Source organism: Furipterus horrens, unplaced genomic scaffold, assembly GCF_987537825.1.
Source record: "Furipterus horrens unplaced genomic scaffold, mFurHor1.1.pri manual_scaffold_17, whole genome shotgun sequence".
Lineage (NCBI taxonomy): Eukaryota > Metazoa > Chordata > Mammalia > Chiroptera > Furipteridae > Furipterus > Furipterus horrens.
Genome location: NW_028327187.1, coordinates 98,201,570 through 98,226,072, shown reverse-complemented (window position 1 = coordinate 98,226,072; position 24,503 = coordinate 98,201,570). Strand labels below are relative to the sequence as shown.

The 24,503-nt window shown below is 38.6% G+C and overlaps 1 protein-coding gene across 1 annotated transcript in view; it reads right to left on the bottom strand.

Moving 5' to 3' along the window:
- DMD (dystrophin) overlaps positions 1–24,503 on the bottom strand; it is a 1,939,482-nt gene that overhangs the window by 1,376,655 nt on the left and 538,324 nt on the right. Inside the window, exon 12 of the mRNA XM_090265340.1 lies at positions 8,459–8,609. Coding sequence (XP_090121466.1) covers positions 8,459–8,609 — 151 coding nt within the window. The remainder of the gene's footprint in view (positions 1–8,458; positions 8,610–24,503) is intronic.

Sequence of the window (24,503 nt, the reverse complement as noted above, 5' to 3'; positions counted from 1 at the left end):
AAATAAACAAATAAATTATTTTTAAAAATGAAAAAAAAAAAAAACAAAAAAAAAATGAAGTCTTTTCGGTACAGACAGTATAGTTTTTCTAGCTGCTCTACTCTGCACATCTTTCTCATGAACTCACCATCCTGGGGTAGGTAGTCAGCTAAGGATTTGATCCCATCAAATGGCTTTCCTATTCTGCTTAACCAATGGTTATAAGCTTGATTTCCATGGATATACTTAAGCATGATGCTGATGACATCTTCTGTGCCATTTATAATGATGCCAGGGTTACAACCATAAGATATATGAACAGGGAATGAAAGCAGGTAGAAGAAATAAACAGAAGTGAGAAGAAGTAAGAGGGCATCAGTGATAACATCTCCATGTAATATGCTTAGTGTATGGATGTCTCCTTTCTTTATCTATGAGCTGTTTTCTTGTCCCTACTCAAAATGTTTTTATTGTTTATTTCCATTGTCAGATTTCTCTCTGTCAAAAGGACAGCAATGATGAAGCCTCTGTGCATTGCAAAACTAGTTAGAATTATTTAAAGGAACCACTCCCTGCCCCAATAAAAGCATTTACTGAGCAGTAATTATGTGCTAAGTGCCCTGCTAAGCATCAGAGAAACACAGAAGAAGTCTATCTGCTTCTGTGTCTTTAGCATAGTATTTTTTCTGAATTATAGCATTTATCTTTCTTACCATAACCGTTAAACATTATTTAAGCACTTATGGTAGCAAAAGAGGGGAAATAAAACAGAATTTCATAGCAGTAACTAATAGCATGTACTCTTCATTGTGCTAAAGATGGAAGAAAGCTTACAAGTCACTAAAAACACTACTTGATTTTATGACATTTTTAGGCTTTCCATATCACTCATCCTCCTCTCAATTATTGCATTTCTCTCATAGTTTTGCCTATTTTTATTTTTTTAATTTTATTTTTCAATTACAGTTCACACTCAGTATTACTTTGTATCAGTTTCCAGCATGTGGAATACTGGTTAGACAATCATTTACTTTACAAAGTGCTCTCCCTGATGTTTCCAGTACCCACCTGGCACCTTACATAGTTACTACAATATTATTGACTCTATTCCCTATACTGTACTTTACATCCCATGACTGTTCTGTAACTGCCAACCTGTACTTCTCAATTCCTTCCCTTTTTCACCCAGTTCCCCAACACATCTCCCCTCTGGTAACCATCAACCTGTTCTCTGTATCCATGAGTCTGTTTGTTTTGTTTGTTCATTTATATTATTCTTTAGATTGCACATGTAAGTGAAATCATATTGTATTTGTCTTTCTCTGACTGACTTATTTCACTTAGCATAATACCCTTGTGATCCATCCATGCTGTAGCAAATAGTAAGATTTCACTCATTTTTTATAGCCAAGTAATATTCCATTGTATATATGTACTGACATCCCCAGTTTCTATCCCCCCCCCGCCTGTAACTGCCTAGGAGATAAAGATGTTTCAGGGCCCCCCACCTGCAATTGCCTGGGAGATAACAGGGTGCTTTAAACTTAAAATAAACTAAAACTGCATTCCACTTTGATCAGCTCGTCATGCACGCATCTGCGAAATAACCAAATGGCTGACTAAGCTCAAAAATCCCTTTTTTCTTCTCCCTATAAAGCGACCCCTCTCTCCCCTAGAAGCTTGGCATCAGAGCCACCTGCAGCACGGCTACCTCCCCGCTTGCTAAGCTCAGACCGCCTGTGGCAGGGCTCCCTCCCCGCTTGCTGATTCTCCCAATAAACTTCTTTTTTCCTGCTCGCCGTGTCTTAATGGCCTTCTGAGAGACTCTGTTCTTACATGTACTACTGCCTTTTTATCCATTTATCTATTGATGGGCACTTGGGTTGCTATAGTAGCTCAGCTATTGTAAATAACACTTTAATGGAAATATGGGGTTCATATATTCCTTTGAATTAGTGTTTTGGGTTTCCTCAGATATATACCCAGAAGTGGAATCACTAGGTCATAAGGCAGTTCCATTTTTAATTTTCTGAGGAACCTCCATATTCTTCCATTGGGGCTGTACCAATCTGCATTCCCACCAACAATGCATGAGGGTTCCCTTTTGTCTACATCCTCATCAAACTTGCCATCAAACTTGCTGATGATAGCCATTCTGACAGGTGTGAGGTGATATCTTATTGTGGTTTTATTTGCATTTCTCTGATGATTAGTGACATTGAACATCTTTTCATAAGTCTTATCAGCCACATCTGCATGTCCTCTTGGGAGAAGTGTCTATTCAGATCCTTTGACCATTTTCAAATTGGATTATTTGTTTTTTGGTGTTGAGTTATATATATTTTTTAAAAATAAATTTTGAATATCAACCCCTTATCAGATGTATCATTGGCAACTATGTTCTCCCACTCAGGGGGGTTACCTTTTCATTTTGTTGATGGTTTCCTTTGCTGTGTGAAAACTTTCTCATTTGATGTACTCCCATTTGTTTATTTTTTTCTTTTGTTTCCCTTGTCCAAGGAAATATATAAAAATATATATAAACATACTGCTAGAAGAAATGTCAGAAATTTTACTGCCTATGTTTTCTTCTAAGAGTTTTATGGTTTTACAGTCTTACATTTAAGTCTTTAATCCATTTTGAGTTTATTCTTGTGCATGATTTAAGGAGGTATTCTAGTTTCATTTTTTGGGCATATATCTGTCCAATTTCCCCAACACAATATATTGAATAGACTGTGTTTACCTCATTGTATGTTCTTGTCTTCTTTGTCAAATATTAATTGTCCATATAGGCAGGAGTTTATTTTTGGGCTCTCTATTCAGTTCCATTGATCTATATGTTTGTTTTTATGCCAGTATCATTCTGTTTTGATTATTATGGCCTTGTAGTATAGTTTGATATCAGGTAGCGTGATTCCTCTTATTTTGTTCTTTCTCAAGACTGCAATGGCTAGTCAAGGTCTTTTGTGGTTCCATATAGATTTTTAGATTATTTGTCTAATGCTGTGAAATATGTCATTGGTATTTTGATCAGAGTTGCATTGAAGTAATAGACTGCTTTGATATTAATTCTTCTTATCCATGAATACAATATATGCTTCCACTTATTTGTATGTTTTTCAATTTCTTCCTTCAGTATCTTATAATTTTCCGAATACTGATCTTTTAGATCCATGGTTAAATTTATTCCTTAATTAAATCTTGGTTCTCAAACATCTCCCATCTTGAATAATTCTGTTCTTGACCAAGTTGTCACACAAAACTTTGGTTCTCAACCCAACAACTCTTTCATGCTGATACCTATATGATCAGTCACACATTTCTCAGGTGACAAAGGAGAGAATGTGTGTGACTATGATTCCGTTTTTGAACAAATATCTTCCCAAATAACCTTCTAGAACAAATTAAGTTTAAGAACCAAAATTCCACTATATTTTTGATACAATTGTAAATGGGGTTGTTTTCTTAGTTTCCGTTTCTGATAGTTCATTATTGGTGGATAAAAATGCAACCATTTTTGGGTATTTATTTTGTACCCTACTACATTACTAAATTTATTATTCAGTTCTAGTAGACTTTTTGTTGAACCTTTAGGGTTCTCTATATATAGTATCACGTTATCTGCAAATGACAGTTTTATTTCTTCCTTTTCAATTTGGATGCCTTTTATTTCTTCTGTCTGATTGCTATGGCTAAGACTTCTAGTACTATTATGAATAAGAGTGGTGAAAGTGGACATTATCATCTTGTTCCTGATCTTAAGAAAAACACCTTTAGTTTTTCCCCATTGAATATGTGAATATGTCATATATGAGTTTTGCCTATTTAAAACAAATCCAAATTTAGCCTCCAAAGTGCTCATTGTCAGAGTCTATCATTTTGAGCTCTTTGCTCATTCCCCAAATCCAGTCCCATTGGTTCTGATGTTGATTTCTAAAATGTGTCTTATACCTAGCAATGATTTTCAGGGGCATTGCCTTGTTTCAGGTTCTGTGTACTTTCTATCTCCCTAAGATGTTTTCTGGCTTCCTGTTTATCTACGTTCTGCTTTATCTTGCAGGATATATCTCCCTCAAGATTAAGATAAATATTCCTGACTGGCCACTCTCTTTAATTTAATTTCTCAATAGTAATGGTTCCCTATTGCTCACAGAGTAACTCCAAACGCCTGAGTCTTGAGTTCAAGGCCCTCCATGATGAGGCTATAGTCCTCTACCACTGAGCATAGTATAACATATGCCTTAGGAAAGTGATATACCAATATTTCCCTGCCTCATTTCCTTTGCCTAAACAAAGCACTGCTCTCAATACATTCTCAAGCCATTTGCTAATTCTGCTGTGTATAATGAGCACTTGTTTTCTGTGTCTTTATTGAATGAACTAGAATGTGAACTTCTTGAGGAAGATTCCATAGACGGTAGGCCCCTGTATCCTTCACAGTGCCCATTATGCTTTAATAACTGTTTGTTCAGTGATAGGGAATAGAGTGGAATAGAATTAAGTGAAATGTCAAATCCTTCAGCAGGATTACACCTAAACTTTCCCTATTACGTGAATGCCTAGATCATTTTAAATGTCAGCAGAAGAGGATACTTCACAATCTTAGCAAACCAAATGTTTGAGATCAACTAAACTTCAGGGCAAGGATAGGGGACTGAGCTCCTAAGAGGTAATTTCATTTGTATTTATCAGTACTTACCATAGATCAACCACTCCAGTCATAGTATAGTGCACATGTCCATTTATATCTGAAAAATTCTAACAACCTACATGGCAAGAACTCTGTTGATGTTGTATTAAGCTAATGGAATTAATGGCAAAAATCTAAATCTCTCAAAAGAATTGGAAACACAGCTAGTAAACTAAGCTTTAAACTTCACCTCAGTCAGACTGTGCTATGAGACAAGAGATTCCTCAGTCAAATATTTTCTTTTTTATTAAAATACCCTCCCAAACAGCAAACTTCTTTCCCATTAATGAATGTTCAAGCCCACAATAGACTTTCACTCAATGATATTGTCACTTCAATGGAGATCCTTTCATTCCTTATCAACATTACTAATAAAGTCTGTCTCTTAAGACAGAAATAACCAACCAATTATTTCTGACATGTTCTTTCACAAGGGAAACAAGAGGCTCAATTTGTTCACTCCCCAGAGAATTGTTTTTGAGTGACTCATATCTGAAATCAAGCTTTAAAATTCCTCCTCAAAGCAATAGCTATGAAGAATGAATGATCTCTTCTAAATATGCCAACAAATTGAAATTTTTCCAGTTACCCAGAGTTATCAGTTTGGCTAGATTTAATAGTAACTACCACTATAGGATTAATTGCTTTACCTTGCCTAATTGGCAAATTCAGTAAAAGTGATTTATCTTCATGGTATTTCACAGTGGTTCAATTTCTAGCCTGCCTTGTAATAAAATGCTGTTGAAATGAAGAGAGCAAAGGATCTTATCACAGAACACAAAGAAGCATATCTGCAATATTCATGGTATAAGTGCGATATTTGCAAACATTTTTATTTTGAGGAACTGCACGCACCCATGCAAACCCTCTGATCTGAGCAGAATTTAAATTCATCTCCAGTAACAAAACCTGCATTCTTCTTTAATTTTGTCATTTGTAATCATTCTTAGGGAGAAACAGGAGGATGATGTCAGGATTTAATATCTAACTATACAAAACTGAAAAACCTAAATGTTACATTAGGCAAGAACTGTGGTCATGCAACAGAGTGGGGTGGCTTTTTGACTCCTCCAAAGTTACTGATGCGCGTTGCTCTCAGAAGGAGACATTTTCTTATTTCTATTCAGTTACAATTCTTGGGAATGAAAGCTTCAGAGTGAATCAACAACTATTTAAATAAGGCTTGAGATTGAACTCAGTTACCTAAAGAAAGAAGATTTATCTTCTGTTTTATAAAGGATGGCAAGACTAACAAAAAAGCCATTACTTATAGTGTGAACTTTCAAGAAAAAAAAATATTTATTTCATGTTTAAATAAATTTAACTCCTTTATAAATTGTTTGATACTATTAAATCATTTTTCTTCTCACCATAATTAATGCAAGTAACAAAAAGAATATTATCAATTGCCAGGCTTTCTCTTGGCTGTGATTTTTCCTTGTCTTAATTTTATTAAAAATAATCAATCCTGAAATGCGTTTCAACAGGTAAAGGTGAAAGTTGACCTCACTTTCTGAAACAGCAAACCAATTGCTTCTGCTTCCTTTTATGCACTTATATGAATAAGTCCTGGATGTACACGATTACACAATCAACTTGCATATCATTCCACTTTCTCTTTGTTTCAAATTACCCTCTTCAAAGCAATTTCATACTCATCAGAAATGGCAAATTTACAAGTAATAGAATGTATTCCAAGTTGATGACAGTATGAGTCAAATATTTTCCATCCCATTCACTCTATATCTTCCAGAGGAAAGTACAAATCATTTCAGGTAATAGTCAGATCTGAAGACCCTGGGTGGCAGGTCTAACCTTAACAAAGTCTGTTCAAGGGTTTCAAGCTAATATCTTTCCTCGTAGTTTCCCTAACTCCTTCTGGTTGCTCTACCATTCTGCCACATCTCATCTTGGGTCCTTAGCAGCTGCCTCCTTAGACGTCACACATCCAGTGCCAACATCTGTCCCTCAAATAGTCAATGATACTGGCCTTAGTCCTGGAAGGTCTCACAGTCCAAAGCAAATGGAAGCATGAAAACCATGACTGGAAGGAACACTGGAAACGATCTGGCTCACACTTTTATTGCCAATGTGAAGAGACAGAGAACCTGAGAGATGAAGTAATTTCTGAAAATCACACATTTAGTTAGTGGTAAAGTTAGGAGAGTATTCTGGCTTCCAGGGCGGCAAGGTTGTCATCGGTTGGGTTCTTCCCCAAACAGGCCCTGAGTCAAAGACTTAGATACAAACAGTTTATTTGGGAAGTAATGTCCAGAAGCATTGTGAAAGGGTGGAAATGTGAGACAGTTTATCCAACGGACGTCTGGGGTCCATTCTTGCTGGGTAACATCTGAGAGATGATGGGAACTGAGAGGCACCTTGGCAAGGATTCTGGAGTGTTTATCCATCATCTCCCACCTCTTGTTGTTATTGGCAGCTCTGGCAAAAGTAAGTCCATTTCCTGCTTACCCTCAAACTGGCTGAGACTCTCCTGCAGCCAGAAAATGTCCCCAAAGAGAAGCCACTGGTATGTACAGAAACTGCACGCAACTGCCAGCGAAGGCCAAGGGGAAGAGGGCTGGTATAGAGTCTACTGGAGTAATGCAGAGTCCACACAGGGAAAGCGGTCCTATTTCAGATCTAGCACTGGATCTAACTTCTTCATCAAGTGTTCAGTTAACATGTATGTGACAAGTTAACCTCTCCTGGTGACAACTTTAAATGAAAATTAAAATACATTTGGTGTATTTTTTTTTTTCCTGGTGGTGTAGCAGATGGGGATCACCAGAGCTGCTTGATCTTAAACTTCTGTATCCAAAAAACAGCTTTGGGGGCAGTGGTAGCAAGGGCCAGTCTCATGCGTCATTGAAACTGAAAGCTCATTAAATAAGAAAAGAGTGTGGGATTTAGAAAGAAAGGTATCTCTTATCTGCACAGAAGAAATCTGATAAAATGTTATGAAAGGAGAGAGTGAAGTTGGGTGAGACGCAGATTTAGATTTGAGTTGAAACAGGAGGTATTTCTTTCAAAAGTCACACAGAACCACAGATCCTGAGTAAAGTTGTCAGATCAGAAATATCCTTTTACAAATCTTAGTCACGGAAACAATAAGTAATTCTTTCTGGCAACCCGGGAGCATAATTATAAACGAACAAATAAACTGATGGAAGATAAGCTGGAAACATTAAAATTAATAGATGCTACGCTTTATATGAAAGCAACATTACAAATGTTCATTTTTCATCAAGCTTGGCCCGCTCCAAGATATTATAATTTGAAGGTAAAAACATGTAAAAAAAATTTGGTCTTATTACTTAAATTTGCACTGTAAATCCCTGCAGAGACTCTTCCAGGAAATCAAAACTTTAATAAACCACAGACCCTCATTGTTGTCTTCCAGAAATACGTTTGAATTTTCTTCTCAAATATGAAAAGCCTAGATGTGTTATATTTGAAACATAACCACTTAAAAAAAGATTAGGTAAAAATTATTTCAAAATTCTTCTTGATTGCAGCTTTTTTTTTTTTTTTTTTTTTTATTTTTTATTTTGGTTTTTCAATTACAGTTGTCCCCTTTTCCCCCAATTTCTCTCCCCCACCCAGCCCACCCCCTCTCCCGCAATCATATCCCTCCCCGCTGTCCATGTCCATGAGTCCTTCATACAGGCTTTAATTCTTTCCTATCTGTAAACCACATTGTGTGTGTGCGCACACGTGTATCTGATACAACCATATATAAGAGAATTCATTTCCCAGCAGGAAGGGAATAGCATAACATACACAAACCTTATGTTGTTGTACTTGACGTTTTAGGTCCTCAAGGTCAGGTCCAAGAGGCTCTTCTTCCATTTTCCTCGTTCTCTCCTCTGTTTTTGATAGCCAGTCATTTAACTCTTTCAGTTGCTGGTTCTGGAGATCCATTAGAACTTTATGCAAACTGAAAATTTGAAAGACGTCTATTATTACCTCTATCAAAGCAAACTGACTTACTATTATTGAATCCACGAACAAGGTAACAGTATTGCTATTTATAATTTATGGCACGTTCACATTGTTTGGCACATATTGGACATTAAGAAGGTAAGAACAGTACCCTCTCTGTTGCCTCTGACTTCATTCTTTCTCTAATTTATTACAAGTTCACACACCACAATTTTTAGAAAGTTTTGTACAGCTAACTCAATGTATACATGCTAAATGAAGCAAGAGCCATCTTTGGTCTTTGGCAATGATCTAGTGGTATATCTCCATTATTTTTCCTTTAAAAATGCTCACCCAATGATATACTTATTAATTTTTACAGAGAGGAAAGGGGAATGAGAGAGAGAGGGAGAGAAACATCAAAGTGGGACAGATACATCAATCAGTTGCCTCCCCTACACACCCCAACCAGGGACTGAACATGCAACCTTTTGGTGCATGGAACGACACTACAACTGACTGAGTCACCCAGCCAGGGCAGAAATAAGTTAAATAATGTTTTTTCAAAGATGCACACAACAGTGGGCTGGGTAATGGATTTAAAGTCCAAAGGCCTGGGTTCACTGCCTGACTCTGTGCTCTAGAACCAAGTTCTTATACCTTCTCAGTTAGAATTCAGCATCACAGACATGGGATAATATCTTGCTTATCAATCACACAACTTCATGGGGAAGATGAAAATTAACACTGAGGTTATTTCATCCATTAATTCAACAAAAATTTTAGATTCAAATGAGAAGTGTTAGTACCTATCTCAAGGTAAATATTCTTTATGAAGACATATTTAAAGAATTTTTGGAAACCATGGTATACTGAACACTATATAATACTGCTACAGAGGATATAATTTGAATTAGATATGTACTGTTCTCATTAATAAAATCTTTACTATAAATTTTCATGAATCAGCATATTTAATCACACAAAATACACACAAAAAGTAAAACCTGAGAGTGTTTAAAATATTCAGATTACACCATGTATTGACCTTTAACACTGCAAAGTGACATGTCCCCTAAGGCACATTGCAATCAGAAGTCTATAGCATGAATTTTCATTCATCAAACAGTAAAAGTAGACATCATTTCATGCAAAGCGACAAAGATGAAGCATCTATTTAAGTGGAAGCAAAAGCTGAGAAGTTGTTAGTTTAAGCCTCTTAGACAATGAATACCATACCAGCACTGTAAGGTGTATAAATCTTCCACTTTATTGCTTCAGTCTATCCCTTGAGAACGGACCTGATAATAACATTTCATGAGAACTGGCTGCAGTATCATGCCTCGCGTTTGTTGTTTTTCCTGCCTAGCCTGCCATTACATTCAGCGAGAAAGCTTACATTTCAAACACTGAAGCAAAAAATCCTACATTATTACTGAAACTTGAAGAAATGTTTCAAGTGTAACATGCTTTTGTTAGTTAATAAGGGATTTCATTTTAAAATATTTACTTCTTTTAACCTTGGAGAGATATTTCATTCAACAAATACTGAGTTCCATATCTCTGCTGGAAATTATTTGTTAAGAATGAACAAAAGGAAATACTTATCCTCATATTCAGGTGGCTTAGAGACATTTGGAAAAATGGACACTTCAACAGTTACCATATTACAAGGAAATCACTATCATTAGATCTATATACATTTCAGAGGGTACAGAAAAAGACACCCTAGATTGGCCTGGGGTCATCAGGAAGGATGTGGGTACAGAACACATAGCCTCAGAATTAAGACTTGGAAAACTGATTCATATGCATATTAAATGTAATTAGGTATTATGAATAGAAAGGTAAGAAGGAACCATACAGTCCTTTATTGTCACAGCACATACATTCTGGGGATGGGAGCCAGAGATCATACATAGCTCATTAGGACATGAGTTAATTATAACTGTGATCAAGCTATAAATGAGAGTAACTGAGCTGAGTTTTTCAAGTAAGGAAAGGCTTTTTTTTAATGGTGATATTTGTGGAACTCTAATACTATAAGTAAGAGGAAGTAGTGAAGAGAAAGAGGCAAACACACTCTATACAGAAGGAACCATCTGTGCAAAGGCCCTGGGGCATCACAGAGGAGCAGGAAGAGCAGTACAGCTTGAAAGCATAAGACAGAGGAGACTTGTACATTGTCATACCCTATACTCATTCCTGGGTCCTAGGAGATTTCCTGAAGTGTGCCTGGAACTCTGAAGTCTAAAGCTCAAGTAATCATTTATGTTTATAATGTTTTCATCTTATACACCTAGACTCGGGACATAACCAATAACAACACATGTAGCCAACAATGTTTTGTCAAGTATTGCATCTTTTATAGGTGGAATGTAGGAGTGTCCCGTTGGAGGTTTATGGGAAAGAGAACAGCATAGCAGGGTGGCAGGGACTGCCTGGGGACACTCAATATGTTTCTCAGCTTTACCTTTCTAGACCAGTGGTTTTCAAAGTGCTATCCTTGAACCAATGGCATCACGCCATCCCTGGGAACTTGCAGGAAATTCAAATTCTTAGGCCCTGCCCCAGACTTACTGAATGAAACTCTGAGGGAGAGACCCAGGGATTCTGGTGCACACTCCAGTGTGGCAATCACTGCTGTGGCTAATTTAACCTGCCTCCACAACTCACCCCAACTCTGTCCAATATTAACATTAATAGAAGGGCAAGTGCCAAATGCCCAGGAGTTAGCTATTGTGAGTTATTTTGACATGAGACCACTACATTCTCATCCTGATGCCACCCTGCACTTATGGAGCAAAGTGGGACCTTTAGACTCCTTATGAATGGCTTCTGATTTGAGGCTTAAAATGTCAGGGATTTCACATGTTTGAAGCTTGGACTTAACCTCAAAATAAGTTTGAAACAGAAAGATACAAGGGTGGTGGTGGGGAGGACACCAATTAGTATGAAAATATGTTTCATTCATTCCTTTGTGTAAAGGCTCACGAGAATAGAAGTTTAAACTGCGTAAATATTTATATCCTTACCATAGGCCTTAACTAGATATGGGGAAACAGTTATACGACACTTCCCTCCAGGATAGAGGTGTAGGTAAACATGCTTCGCCTCTGCATACAACTGTAACAAAAATTACAGTTAAACTACAAAACAGATTTCAGCCAGACTTTTTCAGAAAACCAATCTGTATGGAATTCCGACAACCAAGGATTTAAAGAAGCCACATACATCCAGACAGGTAGGAGGGGCTGAGACGCTGAAACACAGAGAGGTGTGGAGAGGCAGAGAACAGGTGGTCCCACACTCACATGTGGTGGATAAAAATCGGGAGTCATACCTCAGAGTGAGTGATCCCGGCCCCAACCCACACACCTAGCCCAGGGTTCAAGCACCAGGATGATAAGTTCCCATAATTTCTGGCTCCAAAAACCAGTGGGGGTTGGGGTGGCACAAGAAACTACAGGATTCTCAAGAGACTTCTATGAAAGGGCTTCCAACAGACTTAGGACTCACACAGACCCTCCCACTCTGGGACTCAGCAACAGGGCAACAGTTGGAAGGGCACAAGTGGCATACAGGGAGAAGGGGAGAAAGTGAATGGCTGGCAAGGGGCAAATGTTGGAAATTCAGCTTCCTCTTGGGCAATCTCAAGAGGCCAGGCAGCAGCACTGTCCCCTCTTGGAGCCCTCCCACACACAGAGCCACAGAGTGGTGAAATGGGTTGTCCCACCCTGGCAATTACCTAAGGCTCCACCCACACAATTTACAGGTGCCTTTTCTACAATAGGCCACACTACCAAGACAGAGACTCAAAGCCGCTCTGCCTAATTTACAGAAACAAACACAGGGAGCCTGCCAAATTGAAGAGACAAGGAAATATGGCCCAAACGAAAGCAGAGAACAAAACTCCAGAAAAAGAGCTAAGTGAAATGGAGACAAGCAACCTATCATATGTAGAGTTCAAAACACTGGTTATCAGAATGCTCAAAGAAATCGTTGGGTATACAACAGCATCAAAAAGACCAAGGCAGAAATTAAAGCTACACTAAGTGCAATAAAGAAAAACCCACAGGGAACCAACAGTGGAGGGGATGAAGCCAAGATTCCAATCTACAATTAGGAATATAAAGAACAAAAAAGCATTCAATCAGAACAGCAAGAAGAAAAATAAATTTTTAAAATGAAAATAGAATAAGGAGCCTCTGGAACATCTCCAAATGTACCAACATCCAAATCATAGAGGTGCAAGGAAGAAAAGAGTAACAGCAAGAAATTGAAAGCTTATTTGAAAAAATAATGAAAGAAAACATCCTGAATTTCGCAAAGGAAATAGACAAACAAGTCCAGGAAGCACAGAGAGTCCCAAACAACTTGGTCCCAAAGAGGACCACATCAAGACACATCATAATTAACATGTGAAAGATTAAAGATAAAGAATCTTAAAAGCAGCAAGAGAGAAGCAGAGAGTTACCTATGAAGGGTTGCCTATAAGACTATCATCTTATTTCTCGAAAGAAACTTTGCAGGCAAGAAGGGACTGGCAAGCAGTATTCAAGGTGATGAAAAGCAAGGACCTACAACCAAGATTACTCTATCCAGAAGAGCTATCATTTGGAATGGAAGGGCAGATGAAGTGCTTCCCAGACAAGGTAAAGCTAAAGGAGTTCATCATCACTGAGCCATTACTATATGAAATGTCAAAGGGACTTAAGAAAAAGAAGATCAAAACTATGAACACTAAAAACACAACAAACTCACAATGATCAACAACTGAATCTAAAAAATAAAAACAAAATCCAACTAAGCAAACCAGAATAGGAACAGAATCGTAGGTATGGGGATCATTTGGAGGATTATCAGCTGGGAGAGGGAAGGGGGAGAGAATGAGGGAAAAGATACAGGGATTAAGAAGTATAATTGATTGGTACAAAACAGACAGGGGGATGTTAAGAACAGTGTAAGAAATGGAGAAGCCAAAGAAATTATATACATGACCCATGGACATGAACTATGATGTGGGAATTGCCTGAGGGAGTGGGGTTATTGGGAGGGGGGAGAGGGAGAAAATTGGGGCAATTGTAATAGTATAATCGATAAAATATATTTAAAAAACAGTAAGTAGTCCCTATGCCTGATTTGCTCTCATATTAAATTAAAATAAACTGCAAATGTTGCCAATAGCTAAAAATCGTGAGATGCCACCTGCAAACTTTTGACCTGGCCACTCTTGAGACTATCTAACAGGATTTTGCAACACTAAATCTACCTTCCTATATGGCAACAATCTGTAAAGTTGAGTATCAGTTGTATTTCATAGACCAAGCATGAGCTTGGGACTGCCACAGTCCCAAGCACCCCTTACCCTCCTTTATGCCCACTCCCATCGCTCTGTGTTCTCTTCCTGGCTCCTATAATGGGCATCTGGATATGCTGCCCTGTGAGTTTTGTCATGGGTTCTTCAACTTCAATACGCATAGAGACTACTTCAGGATTTGGATTTACATTCAGGAGGTCAGGTCTGAGTACATACTTTTCTTTTTTTAAATTTTACTTTCTATGACAGATAACACTCAACACTATTTTATATTACTTTCAGGTGTACACAATAATTATTAGATAATTATATAATTTATAAAGTGACCCCCCAATAATTCAAGTACACACTGGGCACCATACATAATTATTACAATACTATTGACTGTATTCCCTATACTGTACTTTACATCCCCATGACTATTTTTGTAACTGCCAATTTGTACTTCTTAATGCCTTCACCCTTTTTACCCACTCCTGCAACCATTCCCTCCCCTCCAGCAACTAGCAGTATGTTCTCTGAATCTGAGTCTGTTTCTGTTTGGTTTGTTTATTTATTTTGTACTTTAAATTCCATATATAAGTGAAATCATATGGAAATTGTCCTTCTCTGTGTGACTAATTTCACTTAGCATAATACACCCTAGTGCTACCCATGCTGTCATAAAAAGTAATACTTCCTTTTTTAGTGGTATGTAGTATTCCATTGTGTATATATACCACTCAGAGAAGGAAAACTCTGACTCCAAAAAACCTCCGCTGCCTTGCGGCATACCTCTTCAGGGGAAAGGCTAAGGGAGTAAACCCCGACAGAAAATCCGGAGCCGGAGTCCCTAAGGCGGTTTGATGTTGTAGTCAACACTGGCAACTCCTGCGGCGCACCTGAAGCCAAGCTGTATTGACTCCGTCTTTCCCTTGGACACTTCAGCTGCGAAGAGAGGGGGCGTCTGCTGCTTGGGCAACAGCAGACCCTCCATATCACCCTGCCCAGGCTCTGTAGCTTCAGCGTCATCGCAAGATGTCGATTCAACACGGGAGGAGACAGATACCATGTCACTCCCGAGTCGGACTGCACAGCCATTCTCGGCGGTGCAGATAGACTCTTAAGAAGCTACACCATCGTCTCTCGAGACGGACGGCTGCCGCTGCCGCTGCCGATATATACCACTGTTGTGATATACACTCCTCTACTGATGGGTTATTTCCATATCTTTGCTATTGTAAATAACACTGCAATGAACAAAGGGGTGCACATATTCTTTCAAATTCATGTCTTGGGTTTCTTTGGATATATGAGCTCTGTCCAGAAGGTATCCAGCCATGTAACATGAAAAATAGAGACAATTATTGAAGAAGATACAAGATACAAGAAACATTGTACATAAGACAATAACACCTTAGTCTCCTTCAAAGTAGGCACCTTGGCACCTCACACAGTTCTCCCAATCGCCATCAGCTGCCCCATTGTATTTTCCTGAATTGCACTGACAGTCTGAAGTCTCTTCTCTTTCAAAGGTAATTTTAGTTTTGGGAAAAGCCAGAAGCCACAAGATGCCAAATCTGGGCTATAGGGGAGCTAAGCCATCTGGGTGATTTGATGTTTAGCAAAAAAGTCTGCACAAGATTTGATGCATGAGCAGGCACATTGCTATGATGAAGCTGCCAATCACCAGTTGCCCATAGTCGCAGCCTTCTGAACTATCTGAATAGTTTTTGTGGAGGAATGTTCAAAGTGGACAGAAAAATTGATGCAGATCTGTCGGTCTGCTCACTCAGTCATTTTGAATGTGACAGCCACACAGTACACATGCTCACTCAATGGCATCTATCGCCTCTACTGACTAGTACAGTGAAGTCGTCACTGTTCACACATGCGCATTCCGGTCCACTCTCCTTGGCTGCCAGGTTACTTCGATGTCATGCAAACCATTCTCGTTATATTAACAATGGCTTGACTTTTTCTGGACAGACCTCACATACTCAGAAGTGGCTAAACGGCATTTCCATTGTAATTTTTCAAGGAACCTCCATGCTGTTATGCATAGTGGCTGCAGCAATTTGCATTCCCACCAACAGTGCACATGTGTTCTCTTTTGAGATCTTTCATTTCTAAGACATTTGCAGCAGAAGCCAACATTGCTAGGCCATGGATGACACTTTGAATCACAAGAATCTAGGTGAGGATATCATTATATATTTGAAAACCACGGCTAGTCTTTTTATGGTGTGTATGTATGTGTTTGATCTACTAGTTAGCCACTGCTCAGACTTGGAAGATTAAAGAAGCATACACTAATATGATGCTGGCAGGGAAATATAAAAAAAGGGCTTTATACTCATGATGCTCCAACATTCACCATTATTCTAGTATTCTTCTTGACTAGAGTGGTGATAGGCCTACTGAAGCTGCTCTCCCTCACTGATCCCCACAACATCTCACAGTGACTACTATATAATTAGGGAACATGCTCTTTCCAGTCATCGTGCTTAGTGCACCATTTATTTAAAAAGAGACAAATCCCAAAGAGGAACACAGGATTTGCTTAAGGATGAAACTTCTGAGAGGCAATGAACTTGGAGATAAGACAAGTTGAAAAAAAGATGATGCCTCGGCGGGGCACATCTGTGAAAAGCTTAACTTTGTATGGTTTCCCTTTGGGCTACAGGAACAATTAGTTTTAATATAATGTTAAAAAACATTTTGCTTTCCCATTGTTGTTACTTTAGATATTCTAATTATCCAGTGATATCTGGTCAGTCTTTACTGCCTTCCGTGCTGGGGTCATATGAAATAAACAAACAGGTGCTAAAAGGTGCTATGCTTTCTTCACTCGCTGAGGCCTGTGTGAATGACAGGCCACAGTGTCTAGGGTGAGCAGCAACAGGGAAGTGAGTAATGGCCCGTGACAATGCATGGACAGAGGAAGAAGCAACCATGAGAACAGACTGACAGTTGGCAGATGGGAGAGGGTTTGGGGGACTGAGTGAAAAATGTGAAGGGATTGAGAAGTATAAATGGCAGTTACAGAACAGTCATGGGATGTAAGTACAGCATAGGAAATAAGAGTCAATCGTCGTCGTCGGCGGCGGCAGCCGTCCGTCTCGAGAGACGATGGTGTAGCTTCTTAAGAGTCTATCTGCACCGCCGAGAATGGCTGTGCAGTCCGACTCGGGAGTGACATGGTATCTGTCTCCTCCCGTGTTGAATCGACATCTTGCGATGATGCTGAAGCTACAGAGCCTGGGCAGGGTGATATGGAGGGTCTGCTGTTGCCCATGCAGCAGACCCCCCCTCTCTTCGCAGCTGAAGGGTCCAAGGGAAAGACGGAGTCGATACAGCTTGGGTTCAGGTGCGCCGCAGGAGTTGCCGGTGTTGACTACAACGTCAAACCGCCTTAGGGACTCCGGCTCCGGATTTTCTGTCGGGGTTTACACCCTTAGCCTTTCCCCTGAAGAGGTATGCCGCAAGGCAGCGGAGGTTTTTTGGAGTCAGAGTTTTCCTTCTCTGCTGTACCCTGACTGGAAGATCGAACCAGCGACACTTAGCTCGCAGGCCGATGCTCAATCCACTGAGCTAAACCAGCCAGGGCAAAAATAAGAGTCAATAATACTGTAATAACTATGTAAGGTGACAGGTGGTTCCTGGAAATATTGGGGTGATCACTTCATAAGTTATAAAAAAATATCTAACCACTACACTGCACACCTGAAACTAATATGAAATAATACAAAATGTGAACTGTAATTGAAAAATAAAAATTAAAAATTTAAGAAAAACCATTTTTAATTTAAGTAAAGAAAGAACTTTCATCATTGGTAGATCTTTTTAATTTTATACTTTGTGACTCAATTATCAAAAACTTCTGTAATTTTGAAGCAGAATTTTGAAATTACCACTTTTCTAAAAGGAGGGTGGGGGGCAGAGAAGAGAAGAAAGTCCTTATTTGAAACATTTAAAACCAGAAAAAGAAAATTCAAGAAGTTAACTCTTTAAAAATCCATTTAATACATTTTTTATGGTTCATGAAGTGTTATTAAACAGATGCCTAGTTTCATGATTATAAAATATTTCTATCTTTTTTTATGAGAATGACCCAATTGGACTTTCAGACAGACTCACAGATACATAGAAAGGAAAATTGTGATTTAAACAATAATCCTCAAAGTTTAGATAGATGCCAGTGATCTGGAAACCCCATAAGGAATAACTGTCTTTAAAAATGTATACCTTTGTCTCCTTTTGCTGAATGAATGATATTGTGAACATGTAACCTGTCTCTCAGAATTTTGTCACTTATGTTAGCAGCTGGTCCCAATCAATATAAAGTTGAAAATCCAGAGCCGAAACCATCAATGTGTTTATAACCATGCAGGGCACTTCTTAAGCATTTTATTAAGAGATAGCAATGTGTTAGGTGCGAAGGAAATGGAGGTGAGTAGCTTAAGAGTGCAGGCAATTCCAAACCTTCCTTCACAGGAACAACACATACAGATGAAAGCCCTAATGTTGTGTAGTTTCAACTGTGACACAACATTCAGTTAAGAGAGAGGTGACAGATAATTCCTGTGTGCTCACTGGGGCACAGGCCATTTGGTTTACACAGAAGGCCTGATTGGACCAATAACACAATAGTCAGGGAGCCTCTGGTTTTCCCCTGTTGCTAATTGCTGTATTATGGTGGAAATGTCACCTAGGAAAACCTGGTCTTAGTCCTGTCCTTACTTGCTCTCTAGGCTCACGTGTCATTTTACCCTTTTAGAGCATTTAGACCTCAGGAAGAAATATCAGGATAACAGTGTTCTGCGGGAAATAAATGACTATGATTCCATGGCCTTAGGAGGCCTGCATCTGCTTTCTTTTTGAGATAAAAGAAGGAACTCTGGCTCTCCAACTTAGTGCAAGAACTAGGCTGGGGTCAGGTGTTTGTAATCATTTTCTAATAAAGCTGACTCTGTGCAAAATTGGGTTTTCTTCTTTCACAGTAACCCGAAATCCAATAAACACTTCTGAGAATCGCAATCCATCACACAATCAATCGATTGATTTTTAAGAAAATAAAAAATTGACTCTTTAACAAAATAATGATCTATTTGAAATATATAAAAAAGAAGTTATGCATGTATTTTCAACTGTGCATGGGTTGAGTAACTGAAATCACACTGATGAAAACTAAACTTAATGTATTTACTTACTCAAACTGTTGGCTTGAAAATCTTAAAATGGTTTTAATGAATGGATTATAGAGTCAATTTTAGCTCAGGAGTTTTGTAAAGGCAACTAGATTCTTCCAAAAGGCTCACATATGCTAAAATATGTAGTTATTTTAACTGCCTTGTATGAGTTTTTGTTTCATTTACTCTTTTAAGAAAGTGATTAATAAAGGTGATGTTTAAGTCTGGTTTTTGTGAAAATTATTATAGAAAGGTGAATTATTTCCAGCCAGCTGACTCCAATAAACATTCAGGGTTGAAAATAATTTTGTTGTTTTTCAAGACTGAGGCAAAACTTTTACTTCAGCCCTTTGATGCTCACAAGTGGCCAATGTTGGCACAGTTGGGGCCCAGGCAGCCTGGCCATGTCAAGAATAACATGAACCAGAGACATAACATCGAGGCAGGTTTACGAAACGGAATGTCTATACCCAGTTTTTTATACACAAATTACATTACAGAAGTTGTTAATTATCTGTTAAATACCAATTCTGACCTTGTACAATTTGTGACTCTTGTTTGTTTTTTTCTTTTTACTGAATTTACTGGGGTGACATTGGTTAATAAAATCATATAAGTTTCAGGGTACAATTCTACAACACATCATTGGTATGTTGTATTGTGTGTTCACCACCCCAAGTCAAATCTTTGATCATCACTTATCTCCCCTTTACCCTCTTCTGCCTCCTCCCACCCCTTTTCCCTCTGGTAATCACCACAATGTTGTCTGTTCTATGCATGTTTATAAAATTATTCCCTTCACCTCTTTCACCCAGCTCCCCAACCCCCTCCCCTCTGACAGCTGTCAGTCTGTTCTCTGTATCTATGAGTCTGTTTCTATGTTGTTCGTTAGTGGATTTTGTTCATTAAATTCCACATGTAAGTGAGATCATCTGGTGCTTGTATTTCTCTGACTGGCTTATTTCACTTAGCATAACACTCTCCAGGATTTTAAGATATAATTGTCTTTATAAAGAAACAATTATATTTATCATGCATCAGACAACAGACGTATTACTATAATTACTCCTAATGATGCAGGGATTGTTACTAGCCCAATTTAAAGATGGGGAAAAAAAATTCACCTGGGTCGAAAGGCAAGCAAAGTGGGGCAGGAGTGAGAAAATCGGGCGATTCAGCCCTGAGGCCTACTTCACCATCATGCCATACTGCGTGAACTAATATTATTTTGTTTATAGCAATGACTTCTTTTATATTTAATCCTCATTTCATTCACAGCAGTACTTATCAGCATGGAAGATAACAGACAAAAAAGGAAGGTCATTTAGCGGGATTTTATAGAAATTATCATTAATAGAGACTTTTACTTTTTCTTCTTACCAAAATAAAGTTAGTCACTATTGAGCAATTGTTCTTAGCATGAGGTTTACATAAATGATAGAAACTACAATTCTTGATTTTAATAATGAAAGAAAAACAGTGAGACTCAGTTTCCCTCAAACATGTGGTAACCAGGTAAAATGAATGACCAAATGTTTTAAATATTTATAATGTTTCATTAAATGTACGAGTCAGAAAACACACTCTATCATAGGCCCTCCAAAAAGCAAACACTGCTTTAAAATAGAAAAGCAGTATTGAATTGTCTAAATAAAAGTTTCAATAATGTGTACCAACATATGGAAATGGGTTTTGCTGTATGGCAGTAATGAATAGGTCATCAAAAGAACATCAGTAGTTTTCAACTCCCAAGGTTTGCAACATTTATCAAATATCAATGATTGCCTCTGAAATATAAGGGTTAAAAGTGAGAACCTCAGAGGCTGTTTGGTGGCTGCATTAAGAAGAAGCCTCAAGACTTCCAGCCAAGATGGAGGCCTACACAGACAGGCTGCATCTACCTTCACAACTAAGAAGAATACAACTATCTCAAAATTAGAGACAACCAGAAGTTCCAGAAAATCAAGCTGCATGGAAGTCCAACAAACAAAGATATAAAGAAGACATACTCATCCAGAGAGGTAGGAGGGGTGGAGTCAGGGCAGAGAGGACACAGTGCGATGGCAGCAGCAGTGGTGTCAGCGGCGGGCTGGCGGAAAGTGCAGTCACACGTTTTAAAAAGTAGTGAGTAAAACCTGGGGAGCGCTCCCAGCACCAGACCAGACAGCACAGCTCATGGTCCCGGCGCCAGGGAAAATCAACCCTCATTGCTTCTGACTATGCAGACCAGTGGGAGTTGGGGCGGAGGAAGAAACTGCCAGTCTCTCAGCAGAGTTCACTTGTTTAAAGGGCCCCTACAGTTCTAGAATGTCTGCAGACCCACCCACTCTGGGAACGATGGCCAGGGCAACAGCTAGAGGGGCGCCAGTCCCATATGGAAGTGGGAGAAGTGCCTAGAAAAGGGGCGAGTGCTGAGCAAGCAGCTTTGTTCCCTCTCAGACCCCTCCATCACATAAAGCGCCATAACGTGGTGAAACGGGTTGTGCTGTACTGATGAATCCCTAAGGCTCCACCCCTTACAATGTAACAGGAGCAACAGCTCTACCTAAGACACAGAGGCAAACAAACACAGGAACCCATTAAGATGAGGAGACAGAGAAGTATGGCCCAAAATGGGGAACAGATCAAGGTTCCAGTGGGAGAACTAACTGATGAGGAGATAGCCAACCTAACAAAAAGGAGATAGCCAACCTAAAAGATGCAGAGTTCAAAACACTGATGATAAAGATGCTCACAGGCTTCACAGATATGCTTTAGTAAGGCAAAGAGATAAAGGAAAAAGTGAAGGCTATGCTAAATGAAACGAAGGAAAATCCACACAAAACCCATGGTGAAGGGAAGGAAACCAGGGTTCAAATCAATGATTTGGAACATAAGGAGTAAAACAACAGTCAACCAGTACAGTAATTTACAAAGGGGAATCTTTAAGATACTAGAGGAGAGGCTTAGGAACCTCTGGGACAACTTTAAATGTGCCAACATTCAAACCATAGGGGTGCCAGAAGGAGAAAAAGAAGAGCAAGAAATCAAAAACTTATGTGAGAAAATAATGAAGAGAAACTCCCCATATTTGGCGAAGGAAATAGACATACATGTCCAGGAAGCACAGAGAGTCCCAAACAAGCTAGACCCAAGGAGGACCACGTCAAGACACATTGTAATCAAAATGTCAAAAATTAAGGATAAAGAATCTTAAAAGCAGCAAGAGAAAAGCAGAGACTTACCTACAAGGGGGTGCCTATAAGACTATCAACTGATTTCTCAAAAGAAACTCTGCAGGTAAGAAGGGATTGGTAAGAAGTATTCAAAGTGATGAAAAGCAAGGACCTACACCCAAGATTTCTCTATCCAGCAAAGCTATCATTTAGAATGGAAGGGAAGATGAAGTGCTTCTCAGACAAAGTAAAGCTAAAGGAGTTCATCATGACCACGCCATTATTATATGAAATGTCAAAGAGACTTAAGAAAAAGATTAAAATTAGGAACATTAAAATGACAACTCACAACTATCAACAAATGAATCAGGAAAACAAAAACAAAAGCAAACTAAGCAAACAATCGGAACAGGAATAGAATAATAGATATGGAGATCATATGGAAGTTTATCAGTGCGGAGGGGGAAGGGGGAGAAATTGGGAAATGGTGCAGGAATTAAGAAGCACAAATGGTGGGTACAAAATAGACAGGGGGAAGTTAATAATAATATAGGAAAGGGTAAAGGCAAAAAACGTATATGCACGACACATGGACATGAACTAAAGGGGGATCGTTGAAGGGAAAGGGGTACTGGGTGGAGGGGGCAAAGAGGGAAAAATTGGGGCAACTGTATTAGCATAATCAATAAAATATACTTTTAAAAAATAAAAAAAAGAATAAAAATTAAAAAATACCAAAATGCTAAACTTTAATAAGTAACTCACCAGATACTGAGTGCTTGCAACAATAAAATATAATCCAATCTCCCCCCAAAAAATCTTGAATGAATAAGTGGTATCATTTAATTAGAAGACATAGAACAAAAATGCAACCACTTTCCCAATCAGATATATCAGAATTAAGATTATAAAAATGTCAAATTCCATTAAATGTGCTCCTGTCGAGCCAACCTATTAATTTAATTTGAATCATTTTTTTAGTCATAAATCAGAATGTGATCATTTTGCCCCTTGTTAAGTCAGTGACACTGTTTCTCAAATGTGGGAGAAGCCTTTTTTGGAACTTTCCTGCCTCAGAACCCTTATATTTGCTTTCATTTGCCACAGCTATCTGCATGGCTGCCTCCTCCTTTCATTCAAGGCTCTCCTTAAATATTACATCACAGAGGTCTTCGCCAACCAACCACATACACACAAGGATCCACACATGTCACATTCTAAATCTATTCCTTGACTTTTTCCCTATTTATCATTTGATGTCATCTGATATGATATATAGATTTTTAAATTGTCTATCTCCCCACCACTAAGACTGCAAGCTCAATAACAGAGGGAGTTGGTCTGTACCCTGATATTTTCCTGGTATCTAATATAGTGCTAGGAATATAGTAGTAGATAAGAACTGTTAGATGGGTGGGTGAACCTATTAAACTTAATTTTCTAATTAATATTATTTATCTTGTGAAAAGGCATGGTTCCAGGAAAATGCTACTTTTGAGTCTCATTTCTATGAATTCTGGAGATGTGGCTTTTCTGTTTATAATTTAAGCCATATGAATCACAAACTTTATATTACTGGAACAAGGATTAGCCATGTATTACCTGCACGTGTACAGAAACAAAATTGTCATGCCAACCATATCCATTTTGACCTGATCAAATTACTGTATTAATAACCACTGTGAATTAGGTTGGTCAATAATTGTCAATACTCCCATATTGTTTCTATTATATATTCTTGCATGAGGATTTTGCTCTTCTATTAACCACCCACGGGAAATGGTATCAACAGCTGAGGACTGGTTGAGTCATCACCACCACCATCTTTGGAGCTTCTAAGAAAGCAGTTAAAGTGTTTGGCCCACTGCAGTTGGTAGAAAAATAGTTACAGAAGATGTTGAAAATAGTGCTCTACAAATGAGTATGGATTTATAATTTTTAACATAATTGTTTCAACTAGATCAGTGCTTCTCAAACTTTAATGTACTTAGTAACCATCTCTGATCTCATTCAATTGCAGTTTGTGCTTCTGTAGATCAGGGTGAGGGCCGAGATTGTGCATTTTTAAAAAGGATTTTATTTATTTGTTTTTAGAGAGAGGAAAAGGTAGGGAGAAAAAGAGGGAGATAAATGTTTATGTGTGGTTGCTTCTCACATGACCTGAACTGGGGACCCGGCCCACAACCCAAGCATGTGCCCTGACTGGGAATTGAACCAGCAACCCTTTGGTTGGCAGGCAAGTGTTTAATCCGCTGAGCCACACC